This window comes from Plectropomus leopardus, chromosome 9 (genome assembly GCF_008729295.1).
Source record: "Plectropomus leopardus isolate mb chromosome 9, YSFRI_Pleo_2.0, whole genome shotgun sequence".
Classification (NCBI taxonomy): domain Eukaryota; kingdom Metazoa; phylum Chordata; class Actinopteri; order Perciformes; family Serranidae; genus Plectropomus; species Plectropomus leopardus.
Window position 1 is genome coordinate 14612207 of NC_056471.1, and position 16333 is coordinate 14628539.

A 16333-nucleotide genomic window follows, 5' to 3' on the forward strand; every position below is an offset into this window, starting at 1 on the left:
TACATTGGGCCTTAAAACTTGCCAAATCAGGCCAAAACAAGCCAGATGAAAGGGGCTGCTGAGAACAGTAAAGTCTTGCAGGTCACCCAGTATTTGAGTTCTGAAGGCAAAACCTTTTCTCTTCGGAGCTGTGATTAACCCACTGCTCCTCCATGGATGTCCTCGGTAGTGTTCATTGGGCAGAGGTGACACCACCAGCATGTGACAGGTTTTTAGCATTATGACATTGGTCACTTCTGTAAACTTGAAAAGTCCGGACCACCGCCAGCAAAATTCCCAGATATCTCTGCACCGCTGAAGTCAAATCCAGGATTCTAGCAAAGAAGAGCGCAATTAATTCATAAGCAGGAACCCTGTTGGCATCTATCAGGGTAACATGCATTTTCATGCATTTTACAAATTCAAACTAAATTTATTTTCTGTGATGCTCTTTGCATAAAAGTGAAATGATAATATAGCTTTCCTCATTTCAGAACATTTCCATACCACAACAGTAAAAGTGTTTTTGTATAAAATAATGTTTTAATTTGGCAGTGCCACTTTCTGAGGCACACTTCAGAGGTTAATTCATTATTAAACAATTCACTAATGTTACATAAAGCACTTAACAGACATAAATAAGATTGGGTTAACAGAGCTATAAAAGTCAATTTACCATTCCAACTTACAAGCCTTTTATAAGAAGGCTTATATCGAAAGAGGTATGTACCTGGCTAACAGATGTGGCCGTGTATAGAGGGTGACAGGTGTGCACTGTGATCTGATAACTTGTAATAATATCTTGGCAACACACACCGTGACCCTTCAGGTGGCACTTAATTAAACTAACCTCCCGCTGGAATCTCTCCAGTGTGAGCTTCCTCTGCATCTGGTCCTGGACCCAGGCGTTCGCACAGTAGTCCCCCTCCAGAAGGGAGGACCAGCAGTTCCCTGCCTCTCTGTTAGTCTTCATCAGAATGATCCGGATGAGACATTTGTCCTCTAAGCAGAAGAACAGGAGTGAGATAAGGATAGCTTCTGTACATTACAGCATGAGTCACTGATTATGTTACTTAGACATGTGAAACCTACCCAGTGTCCATGTGGCCTCATCAGACATAGTTGTGTCAAACAGCTTTCCCTGACACAATATAAAAAGCAAAGTTAATAAGGTGACATGTGACATTAGTTGTCAAAGTTGTCAAATGTGAACAGTACTCTGCTGTGTAGTTTCAACAACTCCAAAACAAAGGTCAGGTTATTGTAACTGATAATAATATTAATGACAACAACAATAATAATAACAACTGTGCAGTACGATATACTGAAAAATCGTATACCTATATAACCCTGTGTGTTGTTTAACTACTATTCCATAACGTAAGCAGTTATCACCTGAAAGTTAAACCATGTAGATTGAAAAGTAACAACAGCAGAGCTCTCCAGGTGGATTTCTATCTCTGGTGAGCTGGGTGCTTGTCATTTTGTTTTATCTCCATGGTAACTGTTACATATGCAAGAGGGTCAAAGTTCATGGAGCAGTTATGAAGAAGTATTATGTCCCTATGAAGTGCCCAAGGGATGAAGCTTTTGTGTGGGCCAACCCAGAAGCTAATGTCGCCCTTGTCCCCTTGCCTGTGGGATTATTGACAAGGGAGCCAGTACTGGGGTTCTCTATTGTGTGCATCCTGCATGCAACAGCACGTACTTTGTAAAGGCAGCTTGGCGTTTTCACGTCGGCCACCGTAGTTGTGTTACAGACTTGGTACACGGGATAATTTCACTTCTGCAGCCCCACAGCTAGATGACACTAAATCCTGCACACCGGGCCTTTAAGATCTTTTGTGCCGGGGACAGCGGATAGACTTTCTGCCTCATTCTGCCCACCAATAAATTCAGAAAAACACAAAGACAATGTACGTAGTTTGGATCCCACATCTTCTCCAGAAACCCCTCTGATGTTGATTTGTGGTTTACCTTGAACACTTCCTTCCCTTTCACATGCAGCTCGATGTCTCGGGATCCCAACCGACACTTCACTTCTTTAGCAGACGTCCCATGAGGCACATTGACTTCGATGAAAACCTCCTCCATGGTCTGGTACCAGCAGCCCCAGGGTGTCTTGCAGGGGACCACCCCGCTCCTCTCCTCGAAGTGCACCGACATGCTGCTGCTCCTCACCGGCTGACAGCTCGGCTAACGTCCGCTGACTGACTCCCACTGTGCGCGGTTTGCTACGCTGTTAATATTTACTTATTTTTACAGGAATGTTGTTGTCAACCTCCAGAGTTGAATTAGTTTCAGTATTCAGGAGTTGCGCTATCTCTCGTCATGTTGTTTTGCTCCTCACGCTCTCGAAACTTCTTCGCTTCTCAGTGTGGAGTTCACTTCCGGTCATGAACAACATTATAGCGCCCTCTGCTGTCTGATAAAATGAACTGTAACGCAAAATAATTTCTTATATATATGGCAGTTTTCTCATGCCTTCTCGTCATGCATGTGGTGTAAATCATGAAGTTGAATTTAATTTAGTTTTTAGTTTTTATTTAAATTCTTGGCTTTAAAGGAAAACCAGCACAACACACTGTTTGTCTAAAAATGGAGTGGATTTACTAATCTGTTAATTAGATTACTGCTCTTGACTTAGTACCTCCGGTGTCGTTATGCATACCTACTAGTCACTTCACCAGTAAGGACTCTTGCTATCTTTGTACTCCCCTCATGGCATTTTAACAAGTATGAGTTACTCAGAGAGTTGACTGTAAATTTGGTGATAAATGCTGCCCAGGATGGCTGTCCTGACATTAACTTTAGTTACTTTTACCTGCTGGATAAGGTAAGTCTTTCCTCTCTGCTTGACTTGGGTGAGAATGCCATTAACCTGAGAGTTTAAACTTTTATTTCTCTGCAGTCTTGGTAGTGTAAGTGGAAATAAGGAGATTTTCTCGGACAACATCACTCGCATTTTGGACCGACTTTTGGATGGTTATGACAACAGACTGCGACCTGGATCTGGAGGTAATTCAGACTACTAATCATAAATAGAGATGCACAATATTGTTTTTTGGGTTTTTTTTTTTGTAGATATTGGATGTGCTGATATTAAAACAACCCGTTTGACTGATAACTGACAAAGATATCAATATATACACTTTAATTCCCACTTAATTTTAATTAAGATAATTAAATCTCTAATGTGGTGGCATTAACATTATATTATGTATGCTCCTAAAACGATGTCCCACAAGCAGATGGAGACATGAAAAACAATACTTTTCAGTGTATGTGATATTCATTCATTGTACAAAATAAGAAAAATATTCTAAATTAGGCTAATGTTTTGTACATATTCACTTTGTCAATAAAAAAAATAAAATATTAGTTTGTGATATTGACAGAAATCAGCACGTTGGCCAATTTTAACATTTCATTTATAAACCAATATCTGCCAATACCTATGAGGTGCAGATATTATCGTGCATCCCTAATCATAAAGCCGATTTTCTAAAGGTAATTTGTACATTGTGCAAGGATATCTTTGTGCATCTTGTGTTATAGTTGAATTATTGTTGCAGGTGGTGTTACAGAGGTGAAAACAGACATCTTTGTCACTAGCTTTGGACCTGTGTCAGATGTCGAGATGGTAAGATACTACTGTTGTAAGAAGATGTAAATGTGCTGACTGTGGGAGATAACAGCGCTTCAGTGACCACTGAATGCCTGCCTTATGGGCAATCTGCCATGAGACCATCTAATGAGCTTTAATCTGTTTGACCAGCCCTATAACTCCATTATTGATGGCCTCTAAATCAATATGACAACATGTCAGACAGAGGGAATGGCTGAATGGATTGATTAATGATTATCTGGGATGAGTGGCATCCATCCTTGCCTTGTCATCTCTCCTCACCTTCCACTGCAAGTTGAAATGGCTCTTCAGTAGCTTATTATGCATACTGATGAATGACAAGGGCTGCATGTTTGGAGTAAGTTTAAAGGTCCAGGATTTAGGGACGTCTGTTGGCAGAAATTCTAAATAATATTTGCAATTATTTTTTTTCAAGTTAGTAATTACCTGAAAATAAGAATCATTGTGTTTACATGACCTTAAAAGCCGTTCATGTATACATACAGATTGTGTCCTCTTCTGTGGCATTTTCCACGTTGTTTCTACACTAGTCCAGAACAGACAAATCAGACCCTGACTCTATAGATAAGGTTATTCACATTTTCACAACTGCCTACGTAGTGCTTCTATACCAGTGGTCTTCAATAATTTCAGGCCAAGGACCTTAGCTTATAAAGAGAGATTTTGCTTTCATACCTGGAATAATAACACAGTTATTTTGACAATATGTGTCAACGGTCAGCGGACTAGTTTTGCCTTGCGATTATGGATAGGTGCTGCACAGTGATTCAGCATTAACTAGCTGACATGATTGTACAAGGATTCATATCATGGGTAATAGCTAACCTATCATCACTGTGGTGTACTGTAAATTAAATGTGTTTTTTTATGAATATGCCAGTTCATCATTACTAATATTATGTTGGATTCATGTCACAGTAACGCGTATCTTGATATATTTGTTTTGAATTTTGGAAAAAAAAAAACAAATTAAAACTTAAATTATCAAACAATACTTTGTCAATCCCCTGCAGTAATTCTGAGGACTCCATAGGAGTCGTGGACCCCCTGTTGAATGTCATGTATTGTGGAGCAGGTGGAGCCAAAAGCAGGAGACAGCAGGAACTCAAAACAATCAAAACAAGGATCCAAAAAAGACTGAACTGAAAACCAGGACTTAAAACTAAACTGACCAGGGGATAGAGTGCAGGTGGAGAAAAGGTGCAGAGAGGCTCAGGTGTGGGCAATAAGAAGATGAAGCAGAAAACAGGCAGGGAACTGATAGGCTGGGAATCACTGAGGAGCAGGTAAGGACTAACTGATGTAGGACAGGTGTGTAGATAGGTATATGAGACAGAGGCAGTGCAGGAACACAGGAGGGTAAGAACACAGCAAACTGAAATCCAGAAACCAAGAAAACACAAACTTTTCAATAATAATCTGACAAATGAAAACAAAGACAAACTAAAGCTGCATTTACACTGCCTGTTCAAGGTGGGAATATTTGTGCTGTTATGCCACCTTGCCAATCTGGATTTAATGTCAAATTGCAGAAAGCGGGGACAGAGTTGTCTCACCCCTTAGCCGGTAACAGACGCAGTAACAGCACCGTAATGAGGTTTGTGTAAAACGTAAAGTCGGAGATACATGACCATAGGTGGCACTGGGTGTGACGTTTTGATGACCTGTTAATGTGTGCAACCCACTGTAGGAGACATAAAAAGTAATGTTTAAAAGTAATGTGGCTAACTCGGAGAAGAAGAACAGCAGCCGTAAATGTCCATAAAAGGTGAAAACAATGACATTAAGGAGCTTCTTACCCTGTGAACAAAGGATGAGATCCGCTGCTGTATAACAGAGAAGGTAAATTAATGTGATTTACATGTTATGCCTTTTAGAAATAGCTGCTTATGCATATATTATATGTCACACTAGAGGCCGACACTCATGTCATAAAAGTCACACCCGTAACAGCTCTTTTAATTGCGGGGTGCCACAATGCAGTGTATAATCACACACTGGAGCAGTATAATGCCGTCATCGTTTGGTTCTGTTTTAAAAATGCAGGGGCAGTATGAAGAGGGGACTTCGTTGCGACCCTAAAGCGCAAGTTCTGTATAAGAGCGGCTTAATAAAGGCAACTGAAATTAGGCTTATATACCAGACCAGTCTTACCAAAAATCAGAAAAAATCAGGACACAGACTTTAAAATTGAAGACCAGGGTTCTACACGCTTGGTACAGAAATTTTAGTTCTGCAACCTTACCACTAGATGCCACTAAATCCTACACACAAGCCCTTTAAGGCTAAAATTTCAATTTTTTGCAGTATGGTTTGTGGAACACAAAGTTTTACACTCTAACTCTACTAACGTGTTGTGTTCACGCATCAGGAGTACACCATGGACATGTTCTTCCGTCAGATGTGGGTTGACGAGCGGCTAAAATTTGAGGGCCCCACTGAAATCCTGCGGCTGAACAACCGTATGGTGGACAAGATCTGGACGCCAGACACTTTCTTCCGAAACTCCAAGAAATCCATTTCTCATAACATGACCACGCCTAACAAACTCTTCCGCATCATGCAGAACGGGACTGTCCTCTACACCATGAGGTGATCTGACACTGCACACATGCTGATGGGATCATTTCAGGGCACTACGTTTATGGGAAAACATAACGTGTGTGTGTGTGTGTATGTGTGTGTGTGCACGCATGTGTGTGTTCTCTTGCTGTTAGACTAACAATCAGTGCGGAGTGTCCAATGAGGTTGATGGACTTCCCGATGGACGGCCACGCCTGTCCTCTCAGGTTTGGGAGCTGTAAGTATAAACCGTTTCACTGGAACTGCATTGCTAGGCAACAGCTGGGGTCAGCTGATGTCATTAACATACACTCACATTACAACAAGGAAATACAAAAGGGCCTATTTAGATTGTTTGTGTTATCATGTTTGAAACAGATGTGCTCATAATGATCATAGACTGTTTATATAATAGCCAGCGTGACGTCACCCATTGGTTTGTGGACTGGCTCTTTATAGCCTCGAGTTCCGCGTTTTTGCCATCGCCATCTTGGTTTTTTGGAGCCAGAAGTGACCTTTTTTGGATGAGAAGTTGGCCCCGTGGAGGGTGGATCTGACTGAGAAGCCTGACGCTATGGGCAGATAGCCTACACTCAAAGAGGCCCAATTATGCGTAACTTTGAGCCTTAATAAAATGTAAAAGGGTGAGTTATATAAAAATAACCACCAGTAAAGTTGTCATGAATGGAGGAATTAGCTATAGAGACCAAAAGTGGGTTTGTTTTTGTTTTTTGTACGAAGCTGTAAACATGTTTTTGTCTCAGTCCTTTGAGGAATATTGAGATGTTACGACGGCAACACTGAACACACATTCAGCCAGTCTCAGTGAATTCTAAGCAACCTCGCATTTTTGTTCAATCACGGCAATTTTACCACAAATCCGACTTTTGAAAAGGAGGTTCTTCCGCTCTTTGTTGAGCAGCTGATTGCCACCAATCAGCTGTTGCTTTGGGGATTATTAGATACTTTCAAAAAATTAGGGAAATTGTCTAGGAAAGTGTATTTATAATTCAGTTTACATAAATGTACACATATATTGTCATATATATGTGTGTGTGTGTGTTCCAGGTAATTTTCTTCTGTTTCTTCTAATTTCCTGCTAATTTTTGGGCCTTCTCTTGTTAAGTTTGGTTATTGCCCTCTTCCAACATTTTTGAAATAAATCAAGCCAATTTGCTCAGGTTTCAAAGAGTTGAAGGAACTGCAGTTTTGCACTGTTGGCTTCATTTTTCAGCTCAGAGGTTGCTTATTGGTCCAGATTCATAAATGTGTCTAACCTTTCCGTTTTTCCTAATTGCATTTGCATGTTTAGATGCCTACACAAGCAGTGAAATCCTTTTCAGTTGGAGGAAAGGGCCAATAGCTTCTGTTGATTGTCCACCGGAGTCCATGAGTCTTCTGCAGTATGACCTGGTGGGACAGACTTTGTCCAGTGAGATATTCAAAGCAAACACAGGTAACTGTCATTGGTCTTCTGTCACAGTTGCACCTACACTTAAAAGTTTAACTTAAAGAAATTCTCATGAGCTGCCTAATCAGAGAGGAGAGAGGTCAGATGCGTCTCTTCAGACTCTGCACTAGTGTCCATTACTCCCTCATAGTAGAGCTGCTATAAAAGCAAAGACTTCCTTGAGTAGCCATCTAGTGTAAGATGCTTAAGTGGTCAGGCCTAATATCGTACTGTGTGCCTTTAAAAAGAACTATGGGGTTTAAAGCTAAGTGAATGCATTGAGAGAGGGGAGGAAGGATGGCGTAGTATGTGTGTGTGTGTGTGCGTGCAGTGCACGTGTGCGTGTGTGATTGCATTTTGTCTTTTCACCAGAAGAAGGAGAAGTGCTCCCCTGCTGTGAACCCAGCAGATTCCTGGAATAGAGAGGAAAAGGATGAGGCAGGCTCCAAAATATAGAGATGATACCCATTTAGAGAACAGAGAGAGAGAAAGAGAGAGAGGAAACCTTTGTGTGTGTGTGTGTGTGTGTGTGTGTGTGTGCGTGTGTGTGCGTGTGCGCAGCGTGTTTTTGGTCTGTGAACGTCTTCATGCATGTGTTTAGACAGAGCAGGGCAGTGTTACGCATAGTGACACTGCATGCTCTCCTCCTGCCCCCTCCTCTCTCGCTCCTTTCTCTTGACTTTATCCCATTTCCAAATGTCTACTGTGCTCCCTCCTCCTTCCCGCCTCCTTTTCGTCCTTCCTGTCTTCCCTCCTCTTGTCTAACACATGCTGTCTTACTGTTAGCGTGCTATTTCAGCTCTAACAGCAGCAATATATCTTTATTTTTGTCTATATGTTTGTCTCAGCATCTCTTCTGTCTCAAGGTCAGGCAAGGGCATCCATTCTGTGCTACCCGGCTCTGTCCCTCGGGGTTGCTCTCTTCACACACGCTGTTTATCTTGCAGGTCACTACTCTGTGCAGGTGGTCCATTTCCACCTCCAGAGGAAGCTTGGCTACTACCTCATACAGACTTACATCCCTCTCATAATGGTTGTGGTGCTGTCACAAGTCTCTTTTTGGATCAACAAAGAGTCTGTCCCTGCACGCACAGTTGCAGGTACGTCCCCTTTCCCATCAGTAAATATGTATTAATCATATTTGATATTATTCTTCACAGTGGTGGAATGTAACTAAGTACATTTACTCAGGTACTGTACATAAGTATGAATATGAATATATGCTTGTATTTTACTTGAGTATTTGCTTCAGTTCAGATGTAAATATTGCACTTTTTACTTAACCACATTGATCTCACAGATTAAGTTACTTTACAAATGAAGATTTTTCCATAAAAATCACAAGAGGAGTTTGTAAAATATGATGTTTTTTGGTAAATCAAATTACCTACGCTTTTATTCAAGTACAGCTGCAACAATTAGTTAATTAATCAGTTGTTTCACAATTAGTTGACAAATATTTTTGATTAACATTAAAGGCTTTCTCTATTTTTTTAATCAATTTTAATTATTTATTTTCTTTTCTAAATTACTGTGAGTTTGGGACTGTTTTTATTTTTATTTTTTTAATATTTATTTCTTGAAGTTTTGGGTGTTTTTCTATGTTTATGATTTTTACTTTTTTGTATATTTTTTCTTATTTTTTAAATAATTTTGACTTTTTTATATTTCCCTTCTTTTTCTTTTTTATATAATTTTGAGGGTTTTTTTTTTTTTTTTAGATATTTTTTCCCCTTTGTTCTAATATTTTGAGTTTTTTGGGTGTGTTTTTCTGCTTTAGGTACTTTTACTTTTAATACTTTAAGTATATTTTTCTGATCATACTTACTTTTACTTAAGTTCATTTTCAATGCATGTCTTTTACTTGTAACAGAATATTTTCACAGCGTGTTATTGGTACTTTTGCTAAGGTAAAGGATCTAGATGCTTCTTCCACCACTGATTGTGTGTTTCATAAATACGTGTCTTCTTCCAGGCATCACCACAGTGCTGACCATGACCACCTTGAGCATCAGCGCCCGTGAGTCACTTCCCAAAGTAGCCTACGCCACCGCCATGGATTGGTTCATTGCTGTGTGTTTTGCCTTTGTGGCGTCGGCGCTTGTCGAGTTTGCAGCTGTAAACTACTTTGCCACCCTCCAGGCCAACCGCCTAAAGAAGCAGAAAGCTAGACAAGACAAGCTTGAGGTGTTGGCTACTGGCAGTGATGATGAGAACACAGCTTCGGTGAGACACTGACTTTATGCTACTTGCATCGTTAAAACATGATGATCACTTAATTGAGTGTCCTAGCAGCTTTCTGTGCAATTTGATCAGTGTTTGTAGAACCAGATTAAGTGAATGAGTTTTATTGGTTAAATTTGCACATAGAAAAGAATTTCAAATGTAATGTTCAAAAACCCACTAACACCCTCTTACATCTGGCTTTTGTATGTAATGGGAAAGGTTACAATTGGTGTTCACTTCGCAGTGGTCACGGTATTTATCAGTTCCAGTTCCAGTCGGCAGTGATGGAAACACAGCACAATGGTTAACACGCTGATGCTAGCCCCTTTATCGGCGAGATCCAATCACCTGCTAACACAAAATATAATAATAATATACAAGCAGTTCTCAAACATTGTTCAAATATAATCTGTGCTGAGTTTGAGAGACAGACTGAGTGAGTAAGAGATGAAAAAAAGAAGTAACCCCTGTAACATTTTCACTGGCCTCCATGCTGCTTTTTAATGTTAACTAACCTGTTTTCTGGCTTGTCCGTGATGTAGATGAAGACACACCAGTAAAAAAAAAAAAAAAAAAAAAACACAGAAAGGCACATTCTTCTGCTGCAGAGCCTTGTACACAGATCTAGTCTTCTGGCAATGGGAAAGAAGACTACATATATTTCTCAGGTTTAAATAACCTGCACACATGCTAATTTTCATGGAAAAGAGTTACAAGCTAACTGGCTGCTAGCTGTAACAACGTATTTATTGTACAGACACAAGAGTGGAATCAAAGCTATCATCTAACACTCAGCACAAGCGTGACTTAGTGTATTTCTCAAAATGCTAAACTATCTTCAAATTTGGAAATAAAAAAAAGCTATAACAGAAATTTATCTCTGATCGGTACAACCTATTTCCATAAGGATCTGATTGTTTGCAGTGAAAGAAAGGTTGGAAAAAACAGCAGTCCAGGTGGATCAATTACAGGCAGACTTTCTATAAGCACTGATTATAGGATTGGTTGGTTTTGTTCCTAAACTTGATATGAAAGCAACCTGCTCAGCAACATTCACTTGAAGGCGGCGTGTGATTCATATCTCATTGCATCTGAAATACATTTACATTACTAATAATGGTGAGTGGAGTTACAGAGTCTCCTCACTGTTGCAGAGTTTGATGCAGTGATGTTGATAATGAACAGGAAGTCAGCAGCTCCAGACTCAGATGTAGAGAGAAAGAAATCATGCCACAGATAGGAGGTCTTATTCTATGCATTTCCAAGTAGTCACCCTGCCTCTTCTGTTCGCCTCATTCAGGGCACACCACACATTAAATAGTAATAAGTGCTGTTGTAGTGCTCTCATCTGGAGTTATATGCTTTATGCTAATACAGTAAGCCACCACAGCGTCCTCCTGGGATCTGTCTCACGTGTAGGGCTCATGGTTAGATGCTTTAAAAATAGCCTCAGTGTGAGAACAGAGAACTCCTCGCTGCATAATCTCCTAACCATCCTATGGGCATCCAGCAAACTACCTGCTGCGTTCTATAGGGATGCTGGCATGCCAGCGAACAAAAGCTCCTGTGGGAACCAGCATAAGTTCCAGCCTTATATACAAGACTCCAGCATGTTCAAATCACCATGCATGTACATGCTAGCTAATAAATTCCCAGTTTGTTTGTTTTTTAGACCCCTTTCTTCTACTCTCGCACTAACTCCATCTCATCTCTCTCTGCTTCTCCACCACATCACCCCCGCCCCCTCTAACCAGTCGGACTGCAGCCCTCAGGAAGGCCTGAAGAGGAGAAACCACTCAGTGTGTCGCAGTGAGCCAGGAGATGCTCCGCCGCTGCCGATTTTCCTCCAGCAGGGCTCAGCTTTTCCTCAGATCCCGCAGCTGGCCGGCACCAGCCCCATCGACAAGTACGCCCGCATCCTCTTCCCTCTGGCCTTTGCCCTCTTCAACCTCATCTACTGGTACATCTACCTGGCCAAGGACTCCATGGAGAAGGCCAGGTACACCAGCCACATTATCTTGATACATTTACATCTCGGTGCTGTGATGATGATATTTTTGTTACTATCAATGACTCAAAATCCAACAGTGAGTTGATTGTGCTTATCAGTATTATCTGTGTAACACCTGAAGTGGCACAACCCTTTGAAAACTGCGCAAATTAGCTTGATTTCTGCCAGGCCCAGACACCAAACCGGCGTCAAAGAACCAGTGGAGACATAAGCTGACCGTCACTTCATGTCGCCTGTGTCTCTGCCAAAAAGTTGCACCTGAACACATCGCAAACACTACAACTTGCGTAAAATTGGATTGATCTGACTTAAAATAATCTTGGAAACCGATTGCCTTGAAAAAATCTATGCAAATATAACTATTAATCATAATATATCATTACTTTACATGTAATTATTAAATTTACTTAAAATTTAGTTTTGTTTACTTAATTTTGTGAAGTTGTTGCTTCTTAAAAATGACAACTGAAATGTTGTCATTTTTAAGTGTGTTAAATGTTAAATGTTTTAGCAACTTCAGTAAACCAAGTGTCAAAGTCAGGAGATCTGAGTTGTGTTTTGCTAAAATGTTTAAGAAAGTATGACTGACTAATTTGCAACCAGCAGAATACAGATGTACGTCACAGTGAACTTGTTTTAATGAAGTTTCTAAAACTAAGAAAGATTGATTTAACTAAACTTGTCATTTTTAAATTGCATCAAGTTCACAAAATTAAGTAAACAAAACTACATTTTAAGTAGATATAACAATTAGATATAAAGTAAACAAATTAAAATTAATAGTCATATTTACGTACATTTTTCAAGGCAATCTGTTTCCTAGATTTGTTTAAAGTAAAATCAACTTGTCAGATTTTACAGTGTAATATGCATTACATCTCACCAGTAGGCTTCCCTTTAGTAGTTTAACCGTTAACCTTTTGAGTCTTGCATGACACAGCGGCAGATCCAAAAAGCCTCTCATGCAAAATAGTAAAAATAGCAGAGACATACTTGGAAGGTATCCAGCATTCTTGTAGAAACAAGGTAAAAACGGGGGGAAAAAATCAGACAATGGACGAAGGATATTTATACATACTTACTTTGTATCCTAAAAGAGCTACAAACCTGTCTCGCTCTGCTCTAATTATGGTAGCTTCAGTGGAACAATAACTACCCACAGTTTTTGTCAAAGACTTTTATCTAGGCAGTAAAGACATCAATAATTTCTAATGCTGAAACAGCCCCGGGAGCTGCGGGGGCTGTTTCAGCGGGAGAAGGGGAGAATGATGTTAGGTGGCGTTTGTTGCTGCATTGACGCCAGCACTGTGGCTTTTATCATCATCATCATGGATTTACAATACAAAAAAAGGGGGCTGGGTGCTCAGTTAATTTGAGGAGTAAAATATGCATCAAGCTCTCTCGTCTTTTTATATAAGGTTTACCTGAGGGCTTGCAAAACCCCAGCCGTTTTAATGACAACACTGTTTCTCCGTGGGGAGCGGGTCTCACAGGCAAAAAGAAACCAGAGCTTACTTTGTACATTAAGCACATGAAAAAAAGACTATTCACTTTCCCGCTTATAAGTGAGCCACTTATAGAACACAAAGCTCCATGTCCAAGAAAGAAAGAGAGATACAGTGCAAAAAAGACAGCGAGAGAGAGAGAGAGAGAGACGGGGGAGAGAGAGATGTGTTATGCAACACTGGGGAGTGCAAATCTGCTCATCATGCTTCTCATGTTCCTGTCAGAGAATTTTTATGGTTGTTTTGTTTAGAACGTTCTGCAGAATAATGAGAGAGACAAGATGGAGAGCAGGAGAACAGCTGCATCACATCTATTCCCTTTACATATTTTCACCACATCCCTCGCCTGGTACTTTTGAAGATGGCACTGAGAGGACAGGGAGCACAGTAACAGTTTGGGCTGTGCACTGCAGATCTCTGAATGTGGGAAGGGAGATGTTTCTGTATGCTCCTCTCACATTTTGTGCTCGGCTGTATTCTGGTCTTGCAGGGACGTGGTTCTTGAAAACTAAGAGGACCTGAAAAAGGGCACGTGCAGCCGGAGAGACCTTCAGCATCCAGCCAGCCTCACCTCACCCTCCTCTGTGTGTGTGTGTGTGTGTGTGTGTGTGTGTGTGTGTGTGTGTGTGTGTGAGAGAGAGAGAGAGAGAGATAGAACGAGCTATCAGCAGTCACTCTACTCTCATCTGACAGAGGAAATGAATCAGAAACTCATTTATTCTCCTGCCGCACATCTATTCATTTCACAGGCTGTGACCACTGCCCACTTGTGTTCTGATCAGCAGCTGCCCTTCACGGGGGCCTCAATCACTTTAAAGCCTGCCATGTACACACAACAACTTCTCGGGTACCCCCAGAACTAGACAAACGCCACACACATACATGACGCCTCAAACACACACACAAACCAAGAAACACATCAAAAAGAAGTGGATGATATAATCTATGATGGCTGTAACTGGTGGTGATGCAACAGTGAACCAATGCTTTCAGAAGCCTGCCCTCTACAGAAGCACAGCTCCCACTACAACAAGATCAAAGGCAATTTAGAGGAGGCTCGCATCCCTCCCCGCGGCTTCTAAAATGTACTCAAACCTGAGAAAATGAATTGTGGGATTGTGTTTTCCATCCCACCTTTCTGCTCTGGCGCTCTGGTGCTCCCGCTGCATTTTCAGATCTTACTGCAGGTCCTCTGAAAACATTGCAGGGAAGAGTGGGATATAATACCCATGGGTGTTGATGACATTAATTTTCTATTTTTGTACGGATGCTGCATGGATGATGGGCACAGATGTTTGCATGTAAAGTGAGGGAGTCTTTTTGGCTGCTCGATGACACAAAAATTGAGGGAACAAACTTGATAACTTCATATTTTGACCACTTTAACCCTTCGATGATCTCCATTGTTTGACCTTGTCAGGATGTAGACAAACTAATCTGCCGTGTAATAAACAAATGAGAATAAAAACAAGCCTGAAATCAACACCACTGTTGTTCATTTCACTCCTGGCATAAATCCTGGGCTTCTTCATTACGCACAACCACTTGTCCCTTTAATATTTTTCTCTGCAATGGAAACTGCTCATCCACCATCATCAGTCTCCACTCTTTGATCTTGGGCTGGCTGCACGCATGCGCCTCTCATTGGCTCCTCTGCACTGTCTGGAGTAAGTTGGATGTGCGCTCTCCTCACTCGCATCCCGAAACCGCCTCAAAAACTGTTGCGATGGGGAGGATCAGGAAAAACCACTTTGGGATTTTGACTTTTTCTTTACTAGTGACTTTTGTCTGGGCTCAAAGGTAATCTCTTTTTCTGTCTTTCGTGTCATGTTGCCGCTTTTATTCAAGCGTGCCTGGCGTGTGATATTAATAAGCTGTTTTGCATTACACCACCTTTTTTCCCTCCCACAGCGTCAAGGATATCAAAGATCCGAGCAATATGCCTCTGGTAAAAGAAACAGTGGACAGACTGATGAAAGGATACGACATTCGGTTGAGGCCAGATTTCGGAGGTAAATCGAAAACGGGATGTTTTCACGCCCTCCTGACGTGCAATACATGTTTAATGAATCGCAAAATCTGCTTTAATTTACGTAATCATCCCCTTCACAGCCAAATAGGCCTCCCCAATTAGGCTATGAGGAACGATGTGCATATTTCATTTGATGGAGGAGATAAGACAGGCTTTTTAACGTGATCGACCCCGCTCATCAATGTTTGATTATCCCACTAAAAAGATGAAATTAACCACGTTTAAGCTGCGTGTTAAACATGAAGGTTTTGGTTTTTTTTTTTTTTTTTCCGCTCAGGCTGATGATGCACAAGTCTCCTGTAGGTGGAGGCGAGAGGAACCTGAGCGCGCGTCACGAATTTGTTAAATTTACATGATGAGAGAATTATTCATATTTAGTGTATTAATGCCTCTTTTCCTTCACAGGTGCGCCGGTGGCTGTGGGGATGAATATAGACATAGCCAGCATAGACATGGTCTCTGAAGTCAATATGGTAGGTGCATCTTCATGATTATTACCCCGCTTTAATGTTGCCAATTGGCACGGCTGGAATACCCCTGAAGTGGGCTACTTATCACGGGTCAGTGTGTGATTGAGAGAGAAGATAACGTGAGACAGGCTGAGGCATCTTGTGTCATTTTTCTCAACAACAAAAAAATGTGAAGGCTTCCGTTCCCAAACACATCATCGCCATCCTCCTCTCAGTCTCCGCATTTGCAGCTCTGGTGTGTTGCTGCATTTGAATTCAAAACACACACTCACTGGCGCACTCGGACGCACAGCCCCGGCTGCGCGCGCGGAGAGCTTCGTGTGTGTGTTTGTGTGTGTGTGTGTGTGTGTGTGTGTGTGACTGCTTCACGTTGTCAAGCCTCGGTGGTGTAATTTTGTTGACACGCACCCCCTCCTCCTCCTCCTCCTCCTCCTCCCATCTCCCCTCCA

At 41.2% G+C, this 16333-nt stretch overlaps 3 protein-coding genes across 7 annotated transcripts in view; 2 read left to right on the forward strand and 1 right to left on the reverse strand.

The window, feature by feature from the left end:
* Positions 1-3: 3 nt before the first annotated feature.
* On the reverse strand, positions 4-2340 carry nudcd2 (NudC domain containing 2). Its single transcript, XM_042493337.1, has 4 exons — positions 1957-2340; positions 1072-1120; positions 830-981; positions 4-314 (listed from the first exon to the last, which is right to left on the reverse strand). Exons 1-4 carry the CDS (start codon positions 2143-2145, stop codon positions 231-233), a joined length of 474 nt encoding a protein of 157 aa, XP_042349271.1. The 5' UTR covers positions 2146-2340; the 3' UTR covers positions 4-230.
* A 1229-nt stretch (positions 2341-3569) lies between these two features.
* gabra6a (gamma-aminobutyric acid type A receptor subunit alpha6a) lies at positions 3570-13987 on the forward strand. Of its 4 annotated transcripts, none has more exons than XM_042492852.1 (8): positions 3570-3622; positions 6000-6220; positions 6346-6428; positions 7503-7646; positions 8588-8740; positions 9616-9866; positions 11621-11865; positions 13873-13987. In XM_042492852.1, exons 1-8 carry the CDS (start codon positions 3620-3622, stop codon positions 13892-13894), a joined length of 1122 nt encoding a protein of 373 aa, XP_042348786.1. In that variant the 5' UTR covers positions 3570-3619; the 3' UTR covers positions 13895-13987. The 4 variants fall into 4 exon arrangements, with proteins under 4 accessions (XP_042348786.1, XP_042348789.1, XP_042348787.1 ...); XM_042492855.1 differs by lacking the exon at positions 3570-3622 and adding an exon at positions 4865-4914; XM_042492853.1 differs by lacking the exon at positions 3570-3622 and adding an exon at positions 4966-4987.
* A 1068-nt stretch (positions 13988-15055) lies between these two features.
* The window catches only part of gabrb2a (gamma-aminobutyric acid type A receptor subunit beta2a), a 42479-nt gene continuing 41201 nt past the window's right edge, over positions 15056-16333 (forward strand). For both annotated transcript variants that reach the window (XM_042492848.1, XM_042492849.1), the window contains exons 1-3: positions 15056-15182; positions 15294-15394; positions 15820-15887. In XM_042492848.1, the coding sequence (XP_042348782.1) occupies positions 15109-15182; positions 15294-15394; positions 15820-15887 (243 nt within the window). In that variant the 5' untranslated portion in view covers positions 15056-15108. The remainder of the gene's footprint in view (positions 15183-15293; positions 15395-15819; positions 15888-16333) is intronic.